At 34.6% G+C, this 27,308-nt stretch overlaps 1 protein-coding gene across 1 annotated transcript in view; it reads left to right on the top strand.

Annotated features, from left to right (window-relative positions):
• Window positions 1–25,989, top strand: part of LOC149776434 (3-keto-steroid reductase/17-beta-hydroxysteroid dehydrogenase 7-like) — a 58,553-nt gene extending 32,564 nt beyond the window's left edge. The window contains exons 6-10 of the mRNA XM_089940844.1: window positions 5,237–5,312; window positions 12,944–13,048; window positions 15,398–15,454; window positions 17,551–17,649; window positions 22,061–25,989. Coding sequence (XP_089796970.1) covers window positions 5,237–5,312; window positions 12,944–13,048; window positions 15,398–15,454; window positions 17,551–17,649; window positions 22,061–22,153 — 430 coding nt within the window. The 3' untranslated portion in view covers window positions 22,154–25,989. The remainder of the gene's footprint in view (window positions 1–5,236; window positions 5,313–12,943; window positions 13,049–15,397; window positions 15,455–17,550; window positions 17,650–22,060) is intronic.
• The last annotated feature ends 1,319 nt before the right edge of the window (window positions 25,990–27,308 follow it).

Here is a 27,308-nt window from a genome sequence, read left to right as displayed (position 1 = left end):
TTAAAGCTGACAAACAATAAAATTAAAATAAATATGAATTAAATCAGATTTACTTAACACTGACAAGCACATAAGTTCATGAATTTAATCTGACAAGTGCATATATTCATGATTTTTTCCTCACAAATGCATTGTCATGAATTTAGTCCTGCCAAAGGCATGAATTCATGAATTTATTTCTGATAAGTGCATAGGATCATGGATTTAATCCTGATATGTTCCAAAGTTCATGAATTTAATCTTGAGTGTACAAGTTCATGAATTTAATCCTTCCAAAGTCATACATTCACAAGTTATGACTGGGTTCAAGATTGTAGTCATAAATTTTATCTCAAATTATCTAGCTTATGTTACATCAGGTATGTGTTTTAGCATGCAATCCCAGCTATTTAGAGATATGCACCTTTTCTGATTGATTGCTAAAGATAGAAATGGTCCAAAATAAGACAAATTTATTTGTGATGAACTGCAAGCAAAAATGTATTTTCATAATTACTCAGCAAGAAAGTAGTTTGTAAAGCAAAAATATACAACTCCTTTATAATATTTTTCTTTTGAGTCCTACATGTGACCGTCATTACAAGTGTGATAAACATGACCAGCATTATCAGTATAAAACTGTCATGTGTCATAAATGTGTGACATCGATGTTATAAATGTGACTAGGATTTTATATGTAAAAAATGTGTGATATTATCAGCATAAAAAATTTGACTTATTTTCTTTGGCATAAATATGTGACAGTATCATTAAAGTAACTGGTAATTTGTGTCATAAATATGTGACATCAGTATAAAAAATGTGACTGACATTTTATGTGTCATAAATCTGACATCATTATCAGAAATTTGAGTGGCATTTTATGTGAGATAAATGTGACATTTTCTTATCATAAATGCGTGGCATTATCAGTATAAAAAATGTGACTGGCATTGTAAGTCTGAACTCTTGTAAAATAAATTAAGTAGTGATAATAAGACAGAAATTACCCTGGGATCCATGACTAAATCAGTATTATAGAATGAATGACAGTATGCATGCACTTGGATCCATGACTATATCAGTATTATAGAATGAATGACAGTATGCATGCACTTGGATCCATGACTATATCAGTATTATAGAATGACTGACAGTATGCATGCACTGGGATCCATGACTATATCAATATTATAGAATGACTGACAATATGCATGCACTGGGATCCATGACTATATCAGTATTATAGAATGACTGACAGTATGCATGTACTGGGATCCATGACTATATCAGTATTATAGAATGACTGACAGTATGCATGCACTTGGATCCATGACTATATCAATATTATAGAATGACTGACAGTATGCATGTACTGGGATCCATGACTATATCAGTATTATAGAATGACTGACAGTATGCATGTACTGGGATCCATGACTATATCAGTATTATAGAATGACTGACAGTATGCTTGCACTGGGATCCATGACTATATCAGTATTATAGAATGACTGACAGTATGCATGCACTGGGATCCATGACTGTATCAGTAATTATAGAATGAATGACAGTATGCATGCACTGGGATCCATGACTATATCAGTATTGTAGAATGACTGACAGTATGCATGCACTGGGATCCATGACTATGTCAGTATTGTAGAATGAGTGACAGTTTGCATGCACTGGGATCCATGACTATATCAGTATTATAGAATGAATGACAGTATGCATGCACTGGGATCCATGACTATATCAGTATTGTAGAATGACTGACAGTATGCATGCACTGGGATCCATGACTATATCAGTATTGTAGAATGAGTGACAGTATGCATGCACTTGGATCCATGACTATATCAGTATTATAGAATGAGTGACAGTATGCATGCACTGGGATCCATGACTTTATTAGTATCGTAGAATGAATGACAGTATGCATGCACTGGGATCCATGACTATATCAGTATTATAAAATGAGTGACAGTATGCATGCACTGGGATCCATGACTTTATTAGTATTATAGAATGAGTGACAGTATGCATGCACTGGGATCCATGACTTTATTAGTATTGTAGAATGAATGACAGTATGCATGCACAGGGATCCATGACTATATCAGTATTATAGAATGAGTGACAGTATGCATGCACTGGGATCCATGACTTTATTAGTATTGTAGAATGAATGACAGTATGCATGCACTGGGATCCATGACTTGTTTATTGAATGAATGACAGTATGCATGCACTGGGATCCATGACTTTATTATTATTGTAGAATGAATGACAGTATGTGTGCACTGGGATCCATGACTATATCAGTATTATAGAATGAGTGACAGTATGCATGCACTGGGATCCATGACTTTATTAGTATATAGAATGAGTTACAATATGCATGCACTGGGATCCATGACTATATCAGTGTCATAGAATGAATGATGGTATGCATGCACTGGGATCCATGACTTTATCAGTATTGTAGAATGAATGACAGTATGCATGCACTGGGATCCATGACTATATCATTATTATAGAATGAATGACAGTATGCATGCACTGGGATCCATGACTATATCAGTATTATAGAATGACTGACAGTATGCTTGCACTGGGATCCATGACTATATCAGTATTGTAGAATGAATGACAGTATGCATGCACTGGGATCCATGACTTTATCAGTATTGTAGAATCAATGACAGTATGCATGCACTGGGATCCATGACTATATCATTATTATAGAATGAATGACAGTATGCATGCACTGGGATCCATGACTATATCAGTATTATAGAATGAATGATGGTATGCATGCACTGGGATCCATGACTATATCAGTATTGTAGAATGAATGACAGTATGCATGCACTGGGATCCATGACTTTATCAGTATTGTAGAATGAATGACAGTATGCATGCACAGGGATCCATGACTTTATTAGTATTATAGAATGAATGACAGTATGCATGCACTGGGATCCATGACTTTATTAGTATTGTAGAATGAATGACAGTATGCGTGCACTGGGATCCATTAAATATCAGTATTATAGAATGACTGACAGTATGCATGCACTGGGGTCCATGACTATATCAGTATTGTAGAATGAATGACAGTATGCATGCACTGGGATCCATGACTTTATTAGTATTATAGAATGAATGACAGTATGCATGCACAGGGACCCATGACTATATCAGTATATAGAATGAGTGACAATATGCATGCACTGGGATCCATGACTATATCAGTGTCATAGAATGAGTGACAATATGCATGCACTGGGATCCATGACTATATCAGTTTCATAGAATGAGTGACAGTATGCGTGCACTGGGATCCATGACTATATCAGTTTTAAGAATGAGTGACAGTATGCATACACAGGGTTCCCACACTACCAGGAAATGGGGGAAAAAAATCAGAGAAATGATAAAAAATTTTCCAGACTGTGAAAAGTCCTTGAATTTTGCAAATATTGACGAAAGTCTGCAAAAACCCAGGAATTTTCCTCCACAACTACGTAATTTAGTCGTAACTAAATGGATCGTGAGTTAAATTTATTGAGTTCTAACCAGAATATTAGGAGGTTGCACTAGGGATCATTTGGTTTGGATGCTTGCCATAAATATATTTGTTGAGACAATCCAAATGTTCAGTGGATTCGATTCATCTAGTAGACTTGTTCTTTCACAGACAGCTCGATATCCATATTTTTTTATTATCTGGAAGGTATGAAAACCAGTCCAGCATCACAAGAGGCCAACATGGTGGCATTAAAGAGTAGCCACTTAGCATATGGGCTAGCAAACTTAAACATTGTTAAATCGAGTTATGCCTGCATGAAATCGATATGAAAATTATTTATTTTCTCAAAAATTGTGAGTATTAAAATCGTTATGTCTTTAATCTTTTGAAAGACACTAAAACTGTTGATAAAATTTGAGCTGGTACTAGCGATTTTGCATGAACGCACAGAATCTCACAACTGTCATTTTCAGATATTGTAGAAGAAAATTTTTTAAATGAAAGTTGTATACTAGTTGTAATAAAAATACAAAAATTAAAGAGCACAAAATTCTCTATATTTATTCCAAGACCAACTTCTGGAGTTTTGTTGTATCACGTGACTACCACGTGCTTTCTCATGCAGGGAGCATACAAAGCAGGGAACCAGACAACTCTTGTTGATGCAACAAACTGACTAAGTTTCTTGTAGTTGTTCCTGAAATAAATATGTTGAGAATTATGTTCTTTCTGGTTTTTGCAAAAGGTTTCGGACTTTCATATAATATAATTGAAATTTTGTACAATAACATTAAAAAGGAGTTTGTTGTTGATATCACATGACAATTGGACTTCCGATGTTGTTGTTTAAGATTTGTGAAGTCATGTGGCTATTAATGCAAATGACGAGTACCGGGTCAGGTCTGTGCCGAGTTTCACCTAGTCTGTCAGCAGATTAAAGACATAACGATTATAATACTTGCCATTTTTGAGAAAATAAATAATTTTCCTATTGATTTCATGTAGGTATAGGTCGATATAACATAGTTCAAATTTGGTAGGCCCGCTGGTAAGCTATCTTACAGTGGCGGCAGATTCCAAATTTTTTATATGTAATTGCTCTGAACCCACACTCCATCCTAAATGTCTAAATGTGAAAAATGAGGCTGGAATATTCAGAGGAAACCCAGATTAGAAAATGTTTGAATCTTTCAGCTGAACTTTGGTGTGAAGCTATTACACAGTGACATGTAGCTTGAAGCATTGGTTTCAGATCTTAAATAAAATGCAGGAGAAATGGAATGAGTGAAAATATGCATACACTCGGATCTATGACTACACCATTATCATAGAACAAGTGACAGTATGCATACATTGGGATCCATGACTACACCAGTATCATAGAATGAGTGACAGTATGCATACATTGGGATCCATGACTACACCAGTATCATAGAACAAGTGACAGTATGCATACATTGGGATCCATGACTACACCAGTATCATAGAATGAGTGACAGTATGCATACATTGGAATCCATGACTATATCAGTGTCATAGAATGAGTGACAGTATGCATGCACTGGGATCCATGACTAGACCAGTATCATAAAATGAGTGACAGTATGCATACATTGGGATCCATGACTAGACTAGTATTATAGAATGAATAATAGTATGCATACAAGGTTTTTAACAAGGGTGGAATGTACATTTTAAAAAAATAATTTTTCCTTGCAGGACTGAACCCTACAGTTCTTCCAAATATGGCACAGATGTGCTAAGTGTTGCTATCAATGAAAGACTTAACAAAAAGGTTTGAGATTGTCACCCATCTTTCAAAATGAACTTTATTATCTTGTCTTTCTTCTGTGCAATGAACAGTAAAGTTTTTTTTAAAATGCTTGATTGTATGCAGCTACCAAATAAGTTTTGAGAGGGTAACTCCAATCTAAAGCTGTACCGATTAATCAGTCATACTCATAATCGGGCTGATTGTTGGAGCAATCGGTATCGGCAGAAATAATCAGTGCCGATGTAAACAAATTTCCAAAATATAAATTTAATCATAACATTCATCTTGACATGGCTTGAATTTTAAATCAGAATTAAATAGTGGAAATTAAGGAATAAACATTTGATTTGGGGGTTAATTGAAAGACAGTATATTCTTAAAAGTAAATACTTTTTAACACACTTGCTGTAAACTACCGCTGATTGTCTTCTCACAACGAATTATCAATACCATGCATGCACTCATCCTAATCACAGCAGCTAACCAGCCAATGAGGCTTCATGTGACTGTTGAACTTCCAGCATACACATTGCAGGGATGGTCCTGGCTTTTAAAATGTCGCCAAAAAATTTCACCAATCTCAATATTTTGTTGCCAATTTTCAAATAGTGTTGCCAGAGTAAGTAGTGAATATTTTTGAAAGACTATTAATGTAATAGGCAATGAAAATTGAAAAAGATGGGATAGTCATACTTTATTGACAACAAGCAATACAGCCATAATATTACAAAATAAATCATTATATGACTGTTTTGCACTACTTCCATGGTCTTTGCATTGCTCATCACCGTTAGTGCATAGGTCTAGCTGTTGTCACCTGAAATAAATGCATTATCAAATGTAAAATATCTACTTTCCTACAGACTCTTTTTTTAATAGAAACATCAGATATTAAGCAAATCTATATTATGTATATTAGTTTCCAAATAATAGTTTTTGTAAGAAACTTTATTTATATAATGACATTTTAATACTAAAACCCTATGATCATACTTTGCAATGTAAGATAAGTGACGTATAATGCGACTGTCGATTTCACGCATTCAGGAATTAAATGCTCCCCACCCCACCCCCTCTTTTATGGCTAGCTTCACAAAGTACATCTCCGTCAACCAGGAGTTCAGAAATGTATTTTTGCCGTGCTTTACATGCTTTGCTTGTTAGTGAATTGCTTCCTACATCCCAGGAATGATCACTGAATGCTGTAGGTTTTTTCTCAACAAGCAAATTATGATCTCCATTCCCACCAATGAAACTTACACGAGTCAACTTGACCTGGCATTACTGTACCATGTATATAAGCACTGATTACCATCATTAAATTAAAATAAGGAATGAAGAAACATATCACAGAGCATATGTGCCCTCCAAAAACTAATTTGGAATAAATATGTTATTTAGTAAAGAGTTTTATTTGCATATACGAGTTAACAATAAGAAATAAGGTGGGATATAAAATGTGGGAAATAGTTATCACATGTATGGTAGCTTGAGACCACATTTGAACTGTTAACATAAATCCACACCCATTTTAGGCATTGTTAGTTATAACAAAAATAGGGCATGGTTTACTTGTCAATCAAATGGTAGTGCTTTCACTAGCTGTAGAACAGGTGATTTCTTGAAATAATCGGTCTCATAATCAGTATCGGCAATTTTAATTATTGGCTATATGCGGTATCGGCATAACTGGCAAAAAGTGACATTGGTACAGCTTTACTCCAATCAGTAAATAACATATCTCCCTTGAAGCCCCCCTGCTATTCTAAAATCTAGAAAATATACAGCATGCATGCAACATGAATTTCAAAATCTCATTCCAACATGCTATGTTCTTCCTTTATGCTCGCATATGAAAAGGGGGATGTACAATCAGGGCGATTGTTTTGTCCAGGTAATGGGTGGAAATGTGCCATCATTTTGTTGAAAGAAAATTAAAACTTTTCAAATATAATAATTCTTGGAAAGAATGTTTCTATTGGTATGCTTAAAATAACCTTAAAGAGTAGGTCATGATCAGGAAAACGTGTATATTTTGACCCAGTTTAGAAATAAGAACTTTTAATAACAGATGCTTCAATGAAGAACTAAACTGTTGTCTCATTATTGTCATGTCTATTTCTCCAACATACTCATAGACCTTTTGGGTTCTTCACTGAAGTGTTCTCCATAAATAGAAACACTAAAGAAAAACTAAGCAGAATTGAGCCAAATTTGACAGAAAGCATATGCATGAAAGGTTTTTGGATTTATACAAATTATGTCCATCTGACACCCAATATGGCCACTGTTACTAACTGTAAAAATGTTGTCAATGAAAGACTTAACAGAAAGGTAGGACATTGTCACCAATCTTTCAGAATGAACTTTGTTACCTTGCCTTTCTTTGTAATGAACAGAAAGGGTTCTGTTTTTAAAAAAATAATATTTAGGATGGCATGCGGCTAATAATAATAATAATGATAATAATATTTCTTAATTTTAAGATTATAATCTGTAAATATATAATTTCCCTTGAAGCTCTCTGCTGTTCTAAAATCAACATAATATATAGCATGCATGCAAGGGGAGCTGCTTCATAATCTCATTCTATAGCCTGTGATTGTCCTCTCTGCTTGCATATATGCTATGGGGAATGATGTATGGGGAAGGGCCGAGGTAAGAGGTGGTGTTATTTTGGTAGCTCATGTGCAGATTGGTAAGTTTTACATTTTTTGACAAACAGTTTGAACTATTACAGCAGTAATTTCTGGAATGATGGCTTTTATGTAATGAGCACAAAAAACAGCCTTAAAAGTAGGTCAGGGTCAAGAAAATATGCCTATTTGGACCCAATTTAGAAAATTAAGAATTTTTAAAAACATATGGTTCAGTGAAAACCAGGGTGATATTTCAGTAATATCTTGTCATTTTCTCCAGTATAATTATAGGACCTTTTTGTTCTTGATTAAAGTATTGACCAAAGATATAAACAAATGTATTTTAGACCGAAAATTGAAAGTATTTGGGTTTTCTATGATCAGGAGTAACATTTTCATTTTTGCACCATGACTGGTTGGGGTATATGGTGTTGCCCATCTGTCTGTACATACGAATCTCTGTCACATTTTTTAAGGTTAATATTTAGATCATTTCAGGGATTTTGGTGTGGCATCGATGTTTCATGTACACATTTCTCAAGCAAATACATTATTTGGTCACATTACACTAGGATAACTTTTGTTGCTACCTCCAAATTCAGCCCTCCCAGGAAGATGGGAAAACATCTTTACACACACACACACACACACACACACACACACACACACACACAAAGGGAAGTAACTCTTACAGGCTAACTCCCCCTACTAATTACTTGGTGGCTACCTCTATACCCAATTTAAACAAGTTTTTATTATGTTTGCTGCCATGTGCTATGATGACCTCCAGACAATCCAGTTAAATTCTTAACTTTATTCATCCACATTTCTTTTTCACTGGTATGTTGATTTAAAACACTGTTTTATATGGTGCATACTACATTTTTTTAAAGCCAGTGAATTTATTGATGGAATTATTGCACCATTCATTTTCATCACAGTTGACTTAGAATGGCAACATATATTTTCACAAGATTTCCTGGGCTCTCTTTTTAACCATTTACTTTGATTATAACTCATTTTTATAACATGGTTGGCATTTATTTCAAATTATATAGAATGTTTTATGCACGTATTGTTTATTCTCTTTAGAGATGACAACATGGCATAACAGATGCAAGCCATTCAAAATCCTGGAGTATGTCCGCAAAATGTGCCTGTTCTGAACCCAATGCTGTTCATCACACACCTGTAATGTGTGTATTGTGTGAACAGAGAATACATGGTAAAATGTCCTTAAGAAACAGTTCAAGAGCCACCAACAGTGAGCAATATCTTTTTGTTCTCAGCACAAAGTGTTAAGTTTTTGGCCCATGTCAGAATCACTCACAAGTCTTTTGGGAGATGTTGAGATTTCCCTCCCCCCCAAAAAAAAACAAAAACAAAAAAAACAACAGAAGACAGCTCCAGATCGTAATGCCATTGGAATGAGAGACGATTCCAGTCAGGAGTTGGAATCTCATTTTCTTTTTAAAAAGAATCCCATCAGGAGTTGGAATTGCTCATGTTCTCTTTTATCAGTAAGGCTTTGTTGTCATGACAATGGAACAGAACAAATTTTTTCAGTATCCCTTAGGGGATAAGCCTTTAGTTTCACCCACAAGGTGTGACAATCCCAAGTTAAATATTACCACACTATTTTGGGTTTGAGTGTGCAGAGTCATACCTATCTCCCCCGTATGGTGAGAATATACAATCCCCTAGTACTCCATACAATACCCTGTACTCCATCCATGCAAGACAATGTTCTTGCAAGATATGAAGGCATATTATTTGACTGATATGGCCAGCTAGACCATCTTGATATTTATCATCCACCATATACCTCTAACCGGTCCAGCCATACTAGCATGTGATTTGCAACTAGTGATCACAAGTCACTTATCTTGGACTGGCCAGCTGGATGGCCATCCATGTATTCCAACAGCTACAATATCTTGTGCCGAACATAACACAAAATTGACCAGGTGGACCAAACATTACTATGCCTCTTCATAGCAAACCAGCTTTATTTATAGAGCTGTCCAGCCATGCCAAATCTGCATTTTAATATACCGCCACTTTTAACAGCATATGCTAATGGCAAAATGAAGCATGCCAACGATAATGGCATTATCATTGCCTTATGGTTCGTTCTACCCATGGATCCAAAGTGTACAAGAGGAAGATAATCCTAGATTGACAAAGGGGAAGAAATAGAAGTACCTTAATCCTCAAAATCTGACAATGGAATGGACAGAATTCAGCTTTAAGGCAGCACTATAAGAAATCTCATATCCTGCTTTTGTCCAAATTTCCTCCTCCACCTACTATCGTCTATATCTACAAGGTCAAAGTCTTTGTAGATTAGACAATGATGACAAAAGTCTATCATTAAGAACAGTGCCTCAGTCATCAGAAGTTGCAGAAATCACTGGGTGTTTCTCAGAAAAATTTGCTTCCTAGGTAATGCAAAATTCATCTTTTCTGTGAGTCATTTGCCAGCTTGTCTCACTGGTATCAGTCATACCCCAACACATATTTTTCAGAAATACTTAATGTGTTGAGAAGGATGTTTCTATTTTGGCATGACAGACCCAATATGTTATAGGGTTGATCTACAAGTTTTCAGTGCCACCACCAAGTTAGTGAGGAATGTAACAGTAACTTCCTCACATAGTGTCCTTGATGATTTTTCACCCGATAAAAAGGCCTGAAGTGATTTAGCCTGGGATTCATTGAGCTGTATCAGCAACATCATAAATAGGGCATCTAATCACACCATGGCTAATCCAGCAAGATGGACTTAGAAGAGGTGCACTCCTGCACTCTTTAAAATTACACCATGCTTTGGGCCTTGCATTTTGGTTCTCCTTATCTGTGCAGGTGTTCAGTTGAGGAGTCTAGACAATAGGTAGCACAAGAGTTACCTTAACATCTTCAGTACCAGCTGCCATATCTGGATGGCCTACCCAGGGATCTTTCCAGCGAAGGAACAATCATCCGGTGGGATACAATAAAGCCATCACTGAAAGTTTACTGAATAGCCATGGCCAGCTGAATTATAGGTAGTCATACACCCCTCCTTCTCACTGTCATGCTGGTAGGGGAGATAGGAACCAATGTTTCTCCTACAAGCTTCTTGTAACCTGTCAGTGACTTCTCCACTTGGTATATACTTTTCTAACAGTCTTGAATTGACTTCTTTCTACAAAATGATTGTGTGATCCATGTTGTGTCAGAGGGCCTCAGAAAACGATTTATCAGGTCTCCTCCACTTTTGACATCCCCTTTAATGATGGAAACTCCAAAGGATGCCCTAAAAGCAGACATACTACGGAAGAAGATCCATCTTTTACTCCTAAAGAGGGTGGTGAAGATTGTATAAAACCTGTAGACTCTAGACCAGGCTATTTAAGGTCACAAAGTCCAGTGGCAAATTGAGATCTGTGATTGACCTCAACAAGCTCAATCAATTAATTTTGGCACCAAAATTCAAGATGGCAAAGTCTGTACATCTTTCAGTACAATGCACTGACTATGCCAATAGCCTGGACCTGTCTAATGTATATTTTTACATTCCATTCCATACAAGATCACTTAGACATCTTTACTTTGCATATTGGGGCAAAGTATAAACATTCTTATGGGGTAAGTCCAAGGTATGAAGAGTTTCTTTACGCCCTCATTGGCAGTCTCAGTTGGATAACAAACATTGAGAAGTTAGACCTTTTCCCTGCTGAACATTTGCTCCATCTCTGTATGAAGTTTTTCATGCACCTCAGTCTTGTTCCTCTTCCTGCCAAATGCATTGGATACATTTTCATGTATCTGAGAGGATTTCAAACCAAACATTTATCTCAGTGAGGGAGTTTCTTCATCTTCTTGGCCTAGTCAACATAGCACAAATTCGTTACCCCTTGGTCACCTTTATATGTGTGATAGCCGTTGTAGCCCACTGGTGACCTTCACAAGGCATCGATATCAGATTACTATGATCTCAACCCACATCAAAAACTTCCTTCTCCAGTGGCAAGATAGGAAGTGGCTCATGGCAGGAATTTCCCTCGAAAACCCACAACTTGAAATAATGATTTGTACAGATTCCAGTCTTTGTGTCATGGTATGGGGTTACCTTCATTGGTGTGCCCAGTATCAGATAATATTTAGGTACACCACATACCAGGATGGCTCAGCAATTTAGCCGACGCATTAATAGGAGAGGACAGCGGCTTCATTCAGAGTGATCTCTGTCCTTCCGCATTCAGTAGAGCCTGGGTTTTATGAGTCTTATGAGGCCACCCAATGATGAATCTTTTTGTGCTGATTGGAACAACAAGTTGTCCACCTTTCCGTAAGCATAAACATCAGTCAATTGGAGGTGAATATGGGCATAAATTCCCATAAGACTCTTGATAGATCTGGGGTCAACTTAACATACTTCTCCATTGGCCAGCAGGTCAAGCGCACATGGATATCAGCTGGCCATTTTGAAAATCAATTGGCCAGCCCAATAAAATGCAAATAATTTCCTTCACTTGTTGATTTATAGTGTTCTGAAAACATGTTTTGTGTTAAAAAAATAATTGGGTTTGTCTGTTTCTCCTTTCATCAATCCCTCCTTTCATCCACTGGCTGAGTTTGTCAGATTAAATTTCCCCCCATCCCAAATTTATTGTAAAAAATTTTCACTTCTCTTTATGTGCTGAAAAAATAACCAATCAGAACTTTCTACTTGAAAAAATAACCAATCAGAACTTTCTGCTTGTAAACAAATCATCATATGAAAGTCTGTTTATAATGAATCTGTTGAGATATGCTTGGAAGCATCTCAGGTGAGGCTTTTACAACATATAACAAGATTTTGGATTCATTGTCTTTTCAAGTTAGAATATGTTAGTAATAGATACACGCGATTTCCATTAAACATTTGGTCAATGGTTTAATTTAAAAAATGGTAATTTTGAATGAATTTCAGTAATTCTTTCCATGTATGGCATTACAGGATTGATTTGTTGCTCTGTTTATTCCCAGGGTGTCTACTCTCATACAGCCAGCCCAGGTCTGGTAATGTCAGGAATGACTTACAGTATTCTGCCAGATTGGTTCTGGACACTTATAATACCATTCTTACTCTTGGTAAGTCAAACTTTATTATGTTCCCACCTTTCCCCAGTAGCGATATGACTGAAAAATTGTTAAAGCTACATTACAAATCCAAATCACACACATACTCACACCAAGCTATTTATTTTCAGACTGATTTTGTGATATAAGTTAGAGTCAGGGGAAAACCAGACATGAACACATGCATCAGTGTTTTATGTTGTCTTTTTTGTGCCTGATGGATGACTGGCTTCTCAGCTTGAGCAACTGTCTTTCAGGACCATGTATCAGTTCATAAAGTTGGAGTTGGAATTCCTGAACATTTGCTTGGAAACATAGGGCAAAATCTGATAATTTTCATTCTGTAAAATTTCCAGATGGATATTTTGTGGTTGAATGAAAAGTAATTATTTGTGTATTTATATATCATTTCATACATATGATTTGATTCTTACACTAATATTTAGAGAAAGATATTTGTCAGCTTCATTACCTGTGGACCATTCATGCTGTTCAGTTTGTTATGCAGTAGATACATACTTGGTTGACACTTTGTCGTTTAGCCGTTCCATCCAAAGGCTGGCTTATTTTGTCACAGAATGACGTTTCTGACTATTGCCACTATTTTAGGGTTTCAGAATCTAAATATTTCATGGTCAAAATTAGCAATCAATTGTCACAAATATGCTTATTCCGATACATTTTTGTAATGTCAGATGCAAAACAAACATCAGTGACCAAAACTACCGAAAGCATTTCATTATATTAAAAAATATTATGATCTTTTGGCTGAATTGGTAAATTGTTAGAAATGGACGTACTTGTTACAAGTGTTGGTTTCTTAATATTAAAATAATTGTTTACTCTGTAAATTAAATGAGCAGAAAGGGGATTCATGCTTTGCCAGGAGGGCACTGGAGCATACAAACATGTGCCAGATGAAAAAATGATAGTAATGATGTGGGCTCACCAGCAGTCTTAACAGTGACACATACACACACACAGACACACACATGAAGATATCACTCTGCTTAAGAATGCAAGCAAAGTTTACACCTTCCTGCACTTGATTTTTACACCCAGTTTCACAAACAGGCAGTCACTTTAACCTTTCAGAACTTCTAGGATGCAGAAAACATTGATCATTATCAAAATTTTGCATGTGTTATCTTTCCAAGAAACAGTGGCTGCCATATCAGCCATCTGAAAACCCTGTTTACAGGTTTTTTTTTTCTTTCTTAGGAATGACTGTGTTAAAATTAAGTCAAACTTGGTAGAATTTTCTTACGAAGTGATGTATTAAAATTTGTGTCTCACTTTTCTAAAATGGATGAGCCAGGTTTAATCAGAATTGGTTAGACTATTTCTGCCATCATGTTTTGTCGTTTTTTTTTAAATGGCTGCCATAGTAATGGTGTGACTTATGTAGCAGTGATGTAGAGAATGGCTTCTGCCACAAATGGCCTTTAAGTATTTGGAAAAATGATGTGCCATTTACCGCATCAGAAGAAATTTGTACTAATAGCATATGGGCCTCATTTCTAACCAAACTTTCTCTCGTACTCGACTGAAAGGCATATGTTCGGCAGTGGAGTGATCTTATTCCTGCTAGTTGTTGTTCTGTTGTTGAATGAAATAATGGAAAGATTACTCCATTAATGTTATTCATTGTAATTTTAGATGAAGCAGAAAGTAAATTTAATTTTCAATCATTTTTATTCAATTAAAAGTTCCTCAGTTAGAAAATTACTGATTAGAAAGGAAGTAAATTATTTATAGATTGAATTTACAGTATGAGAAAAAAGATAACATTTTGAAATACTTTATTAGCTGAAATTTTTTCCTACCCTTTAAATTTTGTGATAGTCCTTGGGTACAAGATTATCGTGTCCAGGTTTCACTAAAATTACCTTTATTTTTCATAAAATTGAGATGGTTACCTGATACTGTCTTGCTTGTTACGATAATGACACAATACTTTTGTCAGGTTCAGGTAGTGGAAAGGATGTAAAGCTACTTTTTCGTATTTCAATTTAACACGTGGAAACGTCTTGAACAGAGAGTTGTGGAAATCCACATGTCATCTGAGGCTTGATTTCTTCAATGAAAATTCAAGACATGCTGAATGTTATGTGAAAAAAGCCATTCTTACCAACCAAGCAATAAATTAGAAACATATCCAAAATCTCAATTGAGAAAGAAAGGTCTATAGTGAAGAGTGGATTTTATATTAGAAGGAGCAAAAAAAGCCCAACTGATCATGAATATGGGTGGGGTAGCAACTTTGCTTTTGTTTATGTGCTTTTCTGAAAATGTTTAAGTGATTGAGTTCAATGCACATGTATCTGAACTCCATGATGTCATTTATTTCTTCCATTGTAGATGAGGCTCATTGTATCAACGCTAAGCATTAACACTTACAATGGAAGTGAATCGTTGGTAAGTAAATGGAGGCTTTTTAATTTCCATTCCTTAAAGAAGTGTTGGGAACAAGAGATTTCGCTTTTAATGTAATTAGCACATTTTGGAAGGTAGAGTGTAAAATATAATTATAAATTAGAACCTTCTGAAACCAATAATATAGCAGACATCCAGTATATTTTGTGGAACAAAATGATGTATAGTAAAACATACAGAGAGACCACTGCTATGTCAGACCCACCTGTCTTGAGAGACTAGGTTCTTCCACATTTGAGGCGATTCCTTGAAACACTTGATTCTTTGGTAAAAAATACAGTAGTCCATCATTATAACTTCCTTGATTTTTTGGTACAAAATACAGTACTGCATCATTATAACACACTTGATTATTAGGTACAAAATACAGTACTGCATCATTATAACACCCTTGATTATTTGGTACAAAATACAGTACTGCATCATCGTAACACCTTGATTATTTGGTACAAAATACAGTAGTCCAGCATTATAATGCCCTTGATTATTTAGTACAAGCTACAGTACTGCATCATTATAACACCTCTTGATTATTAGGTACAAAATACAGTAGTCCAGCATTATAACACCCTTGATTATTTGGTACAAAATACAGTACTGCATCATTATAACACCTCTTGATTATTAGGTACAAAATACAGTAGTCCATCATTATAACACCTCTTGATTATTAGGTACAAAATACAGTAGTCCATCATTATAACACCTCTTGCTTATTAGGTACAAAATACGGTAGTCCATCATTATAACACCTCTTGATTATTAGGTACGAAATACAGTAGTCCATCATTATAACACCCTTGATTATTTGGTGCAAAATACAGTACTGCATCATTATAACACCTCTTGATTATTAGGTACGAAATACAGTAGTCCATCATTATAACACCCTTGATTATTTGGTGCAAAATACAGTACTGCATCATTATAACACCTTGATTATTAGGTACAAAATACAGTAGTCCATCATTATAACACCCTTGATTATTTGGTACAAAATACAGTACTGCATCATTATAACACCTCTTGATTATTTGGTACAAAATACAGTACTGCATCATTATAACACCCTTGATTATTAGGTACAAAATACAGTAGTCCATCATTATAGCACACTTGATTATTAGATACAAAATACAGTACTGCATCATTATAACACCTCATAATCATTAGGTACAATATACAGTAGTCCATCATTATAATACCCTTGATTATTAGGTACAAAATACAGTGTTGCATCATTGTAACACCTCTTGATTATTAGGTACAAAATACATTACTGCATCATTAGAACACCTCATGATTATTAGGTACAAAATACAGTAGTCCATCATTATAACACCCTTGATTATTAGTTACAAAATACAGTACAGCATCATTATAACACCTCTTAATTATTAGGTACAAAATAAAGTACTGCATCATAATAACACCTCTTGATTATTAGGTACAAAATACAGTGTTGCATCATTATAACACCTCTTGATTATCAGGTACAAACTACAGTACTGCATCATTATAACACCCTTTATTATAGCAAGATTGTGACTGTAACACAGTACTGCTGTGTACCCTATGGCTAAACTTTTGATATTCTTGGGAAATTATGACAGTATGGGTTGGAGGAAAACAACATGAAGCTTAGTATTATATCTTTCATTTGTAAATATTTGATTAATTGCCATACTTTTTAATTTAAAAACACTGAAATTATTATTTTGCATTTTATTTATTCCCTTCTCTTTGACAGAGATGCATGGATTCATTTAGTTTTTTATCATTCTTGCTCTGCCATGACAGGAAGTATGGAGATTAGACATTTTTATATGCTCCTTTAAAAGAAGAGTCCAGTTGCAAACTGCATAGACCAGATCTGCCATCCCATAATGCACCAGCAGATCAGTTTGTTAGGAGCAACCAGTACAACCTACAACATAGACTCAGATCTGCAGTTGCATTACGTAGATCTGGATCTCTCATGTTTGCAGTTTGAATTGCATTATAACAAAGTATATATGGTCACTAGGTCAAAATAGAACATTGTAAAAATATTCAAACTTGATTTTTAACATTTGTAGGTGTGGTTGTCAAAACAGAAGGCTGAAAGCTTGGATCCAAGATCCAAGTACTGCAGTCATGTGACTTTCTGGGGTGTTCCTTATGTTCAACCAGCCAAGGTATTTATTAACAGTTGCTTTTTTATCTACAAAAACATAAATATAAACTCCATGCCCAAGCAAGGAAATAAATGTCTACAGTATTCAGCATTGCACAAATGGCAAGCCCGTGGGATATTTGCCCATCTGAGACTGTCAGGGTTCTTCAAAGATTAACCAGAACTTTAATATTTGAACCATAGTAAGGGGACAAATGCACTGAACATGTCATCCTGGGCAGTATTGAAGTAAATCAGAATATTGATCAAGCTGTCATGGAGAGTTGTTAAAGCTGCAGGTTAAGTCAACCAGAAGTTGCTACACATAATCTCTCATTTTTGCATGTAATAAAGCCATTTTGTTATAGATATAGAACATGCATTTTTATTTTTGTTTTTAAAGAAAGTTTGTTGTTTAGATCTGTTCATAGACATGTCATGGATATGAACCTCCCTGATAGACGTCAATTCTGCATGCTTTATCAAAAGATTTATACAGATTAGAATACAAACTAATTTTCTGTGCTCTGCTTTATTTGCTGCTAGAAACCAGATTTACACAGAAAAAAATGACACCTTAACTTTGTTGTAGTTTTCAGGCTATATTACAGTTTTTAAATTCATTTTTTTGGGGGGGCCCAAGTGGCCAAGTGGTCTGAAGCGCTCTCCGTTACGGATCACTGCCATCTCACCTGTCTGCGCTGTTTCGAGTCTCAGATTCAGCTAATGTGGGTATATGAGAAAGCTTGCCAGTAGCTTCTCGTGGGATGGTAGTTCTTTCTGGGGTTTTCCCGGGTTCTTCCACCACCATTAATACTGCCCGCCATGTATAGCCTATCGTGTGCTGAAAAATGGCATTAAACCCAACAACAACAACAACAAATTCATATTTTACAAACTGTTATTTTATTAGCTTCATAGTGTTTTCTTATGTGACCACAAGAAACATTTTGATTAGCAGTTAATAGCCTGATGCAAACTAATGGGAAAAGTTCTGTCTATGAGTTCTTCCAGGTTTGTGATAATGCTGTGTATTTTGAACTGTGGTTGCTAAAAACAACATCGAAGGTCATCATCATTGGTGCCCACCCGTGTCTGTTAGGGACTCTGAGTATACGTACTTCCTTACTAACCCATTATTAGCTTGAGACAGGATGATAACAAATGCATGACTAACTTCAAAAATTCTGAATGTCACTCCTTGCTTGGTGCCAATTGATTTATGACAAAAGTGATGGAAAAGGTAACCGTTGCAACACGAATGGCGCTGTTTTTTTTTGCATGCAATAAGTATCTTACATTGCTACGTTAGAGTTTTTATTTTTCAGATTTTAATAATATTACAGTTAACAAACTCCAGTATGAAACAAATGGCTAGGAGGTGGAGTTTGACAATTCATTGCCCAACATAACCTTGCACTTATTGCATAGCTTATGCCCACCTTCTTGCGACTTTTTCATCCTTTTGTCATTTGTCATTATCATCTATGAAACAAAATTCAAGTTCAACCTATAGTTTCAACCAATCATCTACCTGGGTTTTGTAAACTAAAGCTTCATTTAATTCAGGAAAATGTGCACTATGAACTTTTAATCATTAAGACATCTTTTACCCATTATGAGTCTTAGGTAGATCTTGACATTTTCTATAGTGACATTTGGCAGCCTTGCTGTTTTCAAATGACTATAAGCATTTAGTTAGCAGCACACATTCTGCACAAATAAGAGAAGTTGTGGCTTAGAGATCTCAGGTTTCAAATATTCTAAGAAACACTATCGTTAAACAATTGTTAAATATACAAGAGAGGGTGAGGGTGGGAAAGAGTGCATCTGTGTATCTTAGGGTCTTATTCAGAATAATAACATACCTTTAAGTCACGTGAAATAATCTGATTAATTGATCCTTGCAGGATAGTTCCAAACTAACCCTTGGAATTCCATTTTCATCATTTCCTTCTTGGGGATTCCTATACAGGGGCCCTATTTTAGGAATGAGAGTGAGATAGTCTTTTTCAAATCCACAACACAAATACGTTTTTCTCTCGGTTCATGATGGTAATGAGTTAATGTAAATTCTTCTACTCCTAAACGCACCTTGGATTCCTTTTTTGCAGATAGGGAATATATATATAATTGAGACTTATAATGTTTCGATTCTAAATTAAAATGATGACATACAATATGTGTCCAATTTGAAAATCTTGTTTTCACAACTGTTCTTTAATGAAAAGACATTCTGATGTGGCTTTTGATCAGAAGAGTCTGAATGGTGTCTAGTTATTCCTTAATGAAAATGAGTATCCATGGCAACCATGGTGGCTATCTTGAAAACATTGTATATGTACTCTTCCCAAATGTCATATAAACATGGAGTTTCCACCTATAAATTTCTTATGATACATTTATCTAGTTGGTCTTAAATGAAATGAAAACAGTTGTACATCCAAGGTCTGGGTCTTTGGTCTTGGCATTTACATCATTGTTTATAGGGTTAGATACAAAGAATTTAGCACATATTTGAAGGACTGAAGAAATAATTAGGCACCATTAACAGTTCTTGCGTAAAACCTGTACACATTAAAACAACCAGTATGGTTTCCAATGTCATATTATGAGAATGTATCAGTGTAATGATACAATTTACAACACATTCTAATAACTATAAACTGCCACTCTGCATACATCATTGCGATATGACTGAAAAATTGTTAAAGCTACATTAAAAAACCAAAGCACACATATAACCACCCTGCCTTGGATGCAGGAGGTCATGGGTTCTAACTCGCCAAGTCATACCAAAGACTTAACAAAATGATACTAGCAGCTGCCCCGCTTGGCTCTCAGCATTAAGAGGTTAGTGTTAGGACTGGTCGGCCTGGTGTTAGGATAATGTAACTGGGTGAAACATGATGCTACATGTCTGCAGAATGATGCCCCAGTGCTACATGTGTCACATGAGTGTTTCCTTGAGAACCTAATTAAGCGCTAACTGTGCGGATAAGCTGGCTTTTATTTTTTAATCTGTTTAGCACCCTTATGACATGATGACACAAGCTTATTAACAGATCATCCCCATCGGATCAAAGTGTATGAAAGGTCCCAACATCACAGTAACCCTAGGGTGTAGGGTGGCATTATTTTTTATTAAAATTACAAACTGTATATGTTTTGACATTTGGCTAATCTATGGAAATTTCCTTTTGGTCAATATTTTAAAAAAATTAACAATCTGAGAGTAGTGTTCTGGGATAGTGCAGCATGATGCATATGTTTATTAGTACAGACATTACAGAATTGTACTCGGACCACATCCATGTGGTATCAACAACCAAGTAGTGACATTTAAAATCACTATCAAGTGCATCACTATTGATGTAGTTTAAACCAAACTTTGTAAGCTGCTTACATTTGAGGTAAGGAAGAAGCACATTGATTTTTCTGTCGAAAGGTCAAGGTCACTATAACTTTAGTAACCAAAATGGTTTCTGCACGATACATCTAGTTCTGCATCAGGTACCTGGAGCAAACTTTGTGGATGTTTTGGTAAAGAAGTCTGAAGGTCCTGGTTACATGCTAGCTGAAAAATTGTAAATGGATTCTGCACAAAAATATCAGTTCATGACCACGTACACTACACATATACTGGATTTCAGATTGCTCAATCTTTCAGATGGAGATGGGTAAGGGATTTAGTGCCTACTGCAAATTAGTGGATGTCCATTGTCTCGTGGATGATCCCTAAGCATTGTGACGCAGTCTAGTGGAAATCCATCATGGATTTTAATGCAGTTGTAGTATGTTTTATGGCACCTCGGTGATTTGATTGCATTGGTTATGGAAGTTAATGCACTAGACAAACAGATGGGAAAAACAAGTATGATAATTAATCCTAATTAATCCCAATCATGGAAGGTCTGGGTCTTTGGTCTTGATATTAGAAAACTACAGATTTGTCTGTAAACAAAGAACATAAACAAAATTTACCAACTATATCCAGAATTTGTATGCCATGAAAAAATTAGTTTGGCAAATTAGTTTTGATGTCCAGAAACAAAAATTGTCCAAATACAAACAATGGATAATTCGGCAAAGTGATTGATTTAGGGAAACATAATTTTAGGTGATATCTGTTCTAAGATACCCAACTAGCAAATTGACTTGAACATAGAATCTAATCTGCCATAGCATGATGCACCTGCCGATTATTATCTATATGGCTTGTTCTACTGATTACTCCTAACAAACTGCACAGACCCAGATCTGCTGGCAAGTTATGTGACGGTGGATCGGGGTCTGGGCAGTTTGCAGTTGGACTCGACTTATAAGCAAGTATATACTGTATATCACGCTGGAATAATTACACACATTCATATATAGAAAAGATCAATATATATCTGTATGTTTGCTATATAATATTCACATTTCTTTTTCAGATGGATATAGCTGATGAAGATGTTAACAAGCTGTATAATCAGTTAGAAGACTTGTATTTGACATTCAAAGAGAAAACCAAGCTACATAAATAATACATTTTGTCTAGCTTTTCTAAAATTAATCATACCTGTATTTTTTGAAGATAATGAGGGGATTGTGTGATAATGTGATTTTATCCATATGTTTGTGTTGATGCTTAATATTTTACAACTCCTATACAGTTCAAAATGGAGACTTGAAAACTTGATATGTGATTGAGGATTGCCGTATTGTGTGCCAAAATATTTCAGAAGTTTGATTCATCCTCTTGGGGTGTTTGGGGTGGGGCCTGGGGATGTCGGTGGTTTGAAATAAATAATTGTTATGCTATAAATCTTACATGTTTAAGAAGTGTTATGTGTGGGCCTTTATTACACGCTTGTCGGCACATATCAGATGAGGTCTTGAATGGGTCATGCAATGCGGGCATAACAGTGTGGCCCCAGTGGGGATATTTTTAATACTATTGATAATAATAATAGCAATTACTTTATTTAAAGAAGGTGAAACACTTAGTTGAAAAATTATTCTACCTTGATACCCTCAAACAAAGTAACATGTTAAATCCCTGCAATTTTGTCATTGATATTGAATGAGTATGCATGTACCCATATTGTATTTCAACTTAGAATCAAATATATATTGTATTTCAATGAACAAATACAAATACGCATTGTATTCCAATGATGAATCAAATATATATTGTATTTCAATGAACGAATACAAATACGCATTGTATTCCAATGATGAATCAAATATATATTGTATTTCAATGAACGAATACAAATACGCATTGTATTCCAATGATGAATCAAATATATATTGTATTTCAATGAACGTATACAAATACGCATTGTATTCCAATGATGAATCAAATATATATTGTATTTCAATGAACGAATACAAATACGCATTGTATTCCAATGATGAATCAAATTTATATTGTATTTCAATGAACAAATACAAATACACATTGTATTCCAACTTAGAATCAAATATATATTGTATTTCAATGAACGAATACAAATACGCATTGTATTCCAACTTAGAATCAAATATATATTGTATTTCAATGAACGAATACAAATATGCATTGTATTCCAATGATGAATCAAATATATATTGTATTTCAATGAACGAATACAAATATGCATTGTATTCCAATGATGAATCAAATATATATTGTATTTCAGTAATGAAAACAAATACACATTGTATTCCAATGATGAATCAAATATATATTGTATTTCAGTAACGAATACAAATACACGTTGTATTCCAATGATGAATCAAATATATATTGTATTTCAGTAACAAATACAAATACACATTGTATTCCAATGATGAATCAAATATATATTGTATTTCAGTAATGAAAACAAATACACATTGTATTCCAATGATGAATCAAATATATATTGTATTTCAATGAACGTATACAAATACGCATTGTATTCCAATGATGAATCAAATATATATTGTATTTTAGTAACGAATACAAATACAAATTGTATTCCAATGATGAATCCAATATATATTACATTTCAGTAACCAATACAAATGCACATTGTGTTCCAATGGTGAATTAAATGTACATAGTATTTCCGTGATGAATACAAGTAGAACTTGCATTTGAATGACAAATACAAATATACATTGTATTTTGATCATAAATGCATATGCACATTTTATTTCAGTGATGAATACAAATACACGGTATATTGAAGTGATCATTACAAATATACATTGTATTTTGATGATGAATGCATATACACATTGTATTTCAATGACGAATACAAATACACATTGTATTTCAATGACGAATACAAATACACATTGCATTTCAATGACAAATACAAATATACATTGTATTTTGATGATAAATGCATATACACATTGTATTTCAGTGACGAATACAAATACACATTGCATTTCAATGACAAATACAAATATACGTTGTATTTTGATGATAAATGCATATACACATTGTATTTCAATGACGAATACAAATACACATTGCATTTCAATGACAAATACAAATATACATTGTATTTTGATGATGAATGCATATACACATTGTATTTCAATGACAAATACAAATACACATTGCATTTCAGTGATTATTACAAATATACATTGTATTTTGATGATAAATGCATATACACATTGTATTTCAGTGATGAATACAAATACACATTGTATTTCAATGACAAATACAAATATAGATTGTATTTTGATGATGAATGCATATTCACTTTGTATTTGAATGACGAATACAAATACACATTGCATTTCAATGACAAATACAAATATACATTGTATTTTGATGATAAATGCATATACACATTATATTTCAGTGATTAAAACAAATACACATTGCATTCAATGACAAATACAAATATACATTCTATTTTGATGATAAATGCATACTTAATTGTATTTCAGTGATGAATACAAATACACATTGCATTTCAATGACAAATACAAATGTACATTGTATTTTGATGATAAATGCATATACACATTTTATTTCAGTGATGAATACAAATCCACGTTGTATTTTGATGATGAATGCATATACACATTGTATTTCAATGATGAATACAAATATATATTGTATTTCAGTGATGAATACAAATTCACTACAGTTTGACGAATGCATAGACACATTGTATTTAGTGACAAAGACAAATATTGTATTTTGATCATGAATCCAATATACATTGCATTTAATGATGAATACAATTATACATTGTATTTCAATGACTTTCTATAACATTTAGATGTACATACACTATTAATCACCATGCCAGCCATGTGGCCATCTTAAAAATCTTGTTATTTCTTCTCCTCTGGAATGAATATGTCTGCCATGCCAGCCATCTTGAAAATGTTTTTATCAGTACTTCTAACAAACCGAAAGTCATTGGGGTTTTCACCAGAAAACTTTATGGTGTATAAGTGGTTTTAAATGAAAATGAAGCCATTCGTTTTCCCAGTGTGTCTGTTTTGAAAATCTTCTAAATGGTCATATCAGCATGACATTTTTATCAAAAGGCTTCTTATGATATATCTTGGTCCTAAATAGAAATGGTGTTAATTGTACATCCAGCATGGCCATCACGATGTCTCTCTTAAACATTTTGTTTTCTCTACTCCAACTAAATGGACGATCATATTGAAATGTGGTTTTCACACAAAGACTTCTTACAATGTATTCACTTTTAAATGAAAGTTGTGCCAATCTGACATCCAGTATGATCATCAGGTGGTTTCTACACTCTGACGTTAAAAAGAAGAAATGGTTTTATCTTTGTTTCCTGGAAATTGTTTTGGGTCAGTAGTGCATTAGGCACTTCAACAGAGTCTGCTTAATGTCATGAAACACGGTTTCATTCTTGTGGATATCTGCTAACAGTTGTAATTCTCCATGCTGCACAGCTTAGAGAGCAAGAGCTTTTTTTTAGAGTAATATTATTTAACAGTATACACAGATGAATCAATTTTAAGATGAAGATGTTTATTTCAGGAATATTTACTTTAAGAAATGAACAAATTTTAGGTATATGTTCACTTTTAATTTATGTTGATTGTTTTTATTGCTGAATAGTATGTAGATAATATCATGAATTTATATTTATTTATTTACTGTGTCAATTATGTCAAATGCATGTGCCCAAAAACTCGGTGAATCTGTATGGTTTTTATTTTGTTGCATTTGTTTTGTTAATTTTACATTTCTTTGCCATGATAGTTATTCCTAACATGAACAAAATACTTTAATATTATCCAATTCTACCTTCAAGGAGATGAATGTTATAATTCAGGGAGACCGCTGATTTATGTTATTGTTTGTTTGTTTGGAAGTAAATAAAAACATGTACATATTTGTTGGGTCTTTTTGGCTTGGTTTGTACTGATGTAGCATGAAACTATTGTAGCTTGAGGGGCCCTGAGTGGCCGAGTGGTCTAAAGCGCTCTCCGTTATGGATCACTGCCAGCTCACCTCTGTCTGGGTGGGTTCGAGTCTCGGATTCAGCCTATGTGGGTATATGAGAAAGCTTGCCAGTAGCTTCTCGTGGGTCGGTGGTTCTTTACGGCATTTTCACGGGTTCTTTTAATACTGGCCGCCATGTATAGCCTATCGTGTGCTGAAAAATGGCGTTAAACCCTAAAAAAACAACAACAATTGTAGCTTGAATATTTTTGTGGTGCTCTCTGTGGCTGAACTGTTGTTCAATATAGCTGTCATTACAAAATATAGAACATCCTGTTATCAACATCATAAAATCATCTGAACAGAATTTGACCAGATCGTATGCAAAACACACTGAAATAAAATGTCTTCCAAATTTTAACAAATAATGGTGATCTGTCATGAAATATGGCTGTGGTTTATTAGAACTGGAAAAGCATTTATTTGTATTGTCAAAAACCACTCGAACCGCCGTTATACAATGTCCGAGAGAGGCAAGAGGGCAAGGAACTCTGCGAGCCAGCCATGGATGTTGTGCACTCCCAAGAACGCCAGTCCGTTCTTAGTCAAATTTAGCCTAGTTGTACTAATGGACAATAAAAAATGCCAATAATGTGTTAGCCACCTGTGCAATTGGGTCAAATCAAAACAGGTTATAAAATTTTCCTATGTCCTAACAATCGTAAAAATTCTAGTACATAGTGTACGTTGTAGATGCCCTACAAATTTTTAATAACTAAGATGTCTGAGCGACATATAAAAAGTTTGGTCTCTGTTAGATCATAAAAGGTTTGAATTTTGAACAGGTGGATTGATGGATCAAGTTAGTGTACATATAGTTTTATCGAACGGGATATCAAGCTAAAATGGTTCCTTGGATAAGAAGCAGTATTGGTAGCCCTTAGAAGGGCTTTTTTAGCAGAAGTTCCCCGTTTTTCTTCTGCTTCTTTACATTTCTCCAGTCCTTTTTCCTCTCATGTAATTTCGGGAAAATGGTAGCTGTGTAGCGTAAAATTGTTGTTAGCTGCTGGACTGGGTAGTTCTTGATAGAATTGTGTAAGGATTCTGACAGTATAGTGCCACTCTCTATTCATTTATTTTTGCTTTTATTTATGTTAGGTGTTTCATGCGTGAGTTGCACGCTTATTTGTGTCCGACTGAGGCAAGGGAGGTAGTGACCAGGAAGGCACGAATTTTGAGTTTTGGTTCTTGTTTCTGAAATTGTTCTAAAG

The sequence above is a fragment of the Sinohyriopsis cumingii genome, chromosome 18, assembly GCF_028554795.1.
Source record: "Sinohyriopsis cumingii isolate HCF-2022 chromosome 18, ASM2855479v2, whole genome shotgun sequence".
NCBI lineage: Eukaryota > Metazoa > Mollusca > Bivalvia > Unionida > Unionidae > Sinohyriopsis > Sinohyriopsis cumingii.
Note: the sequence above shows the minus strand (reverse complement) of the source record. Positions and strands in the feature narration are given on the sequence as shown.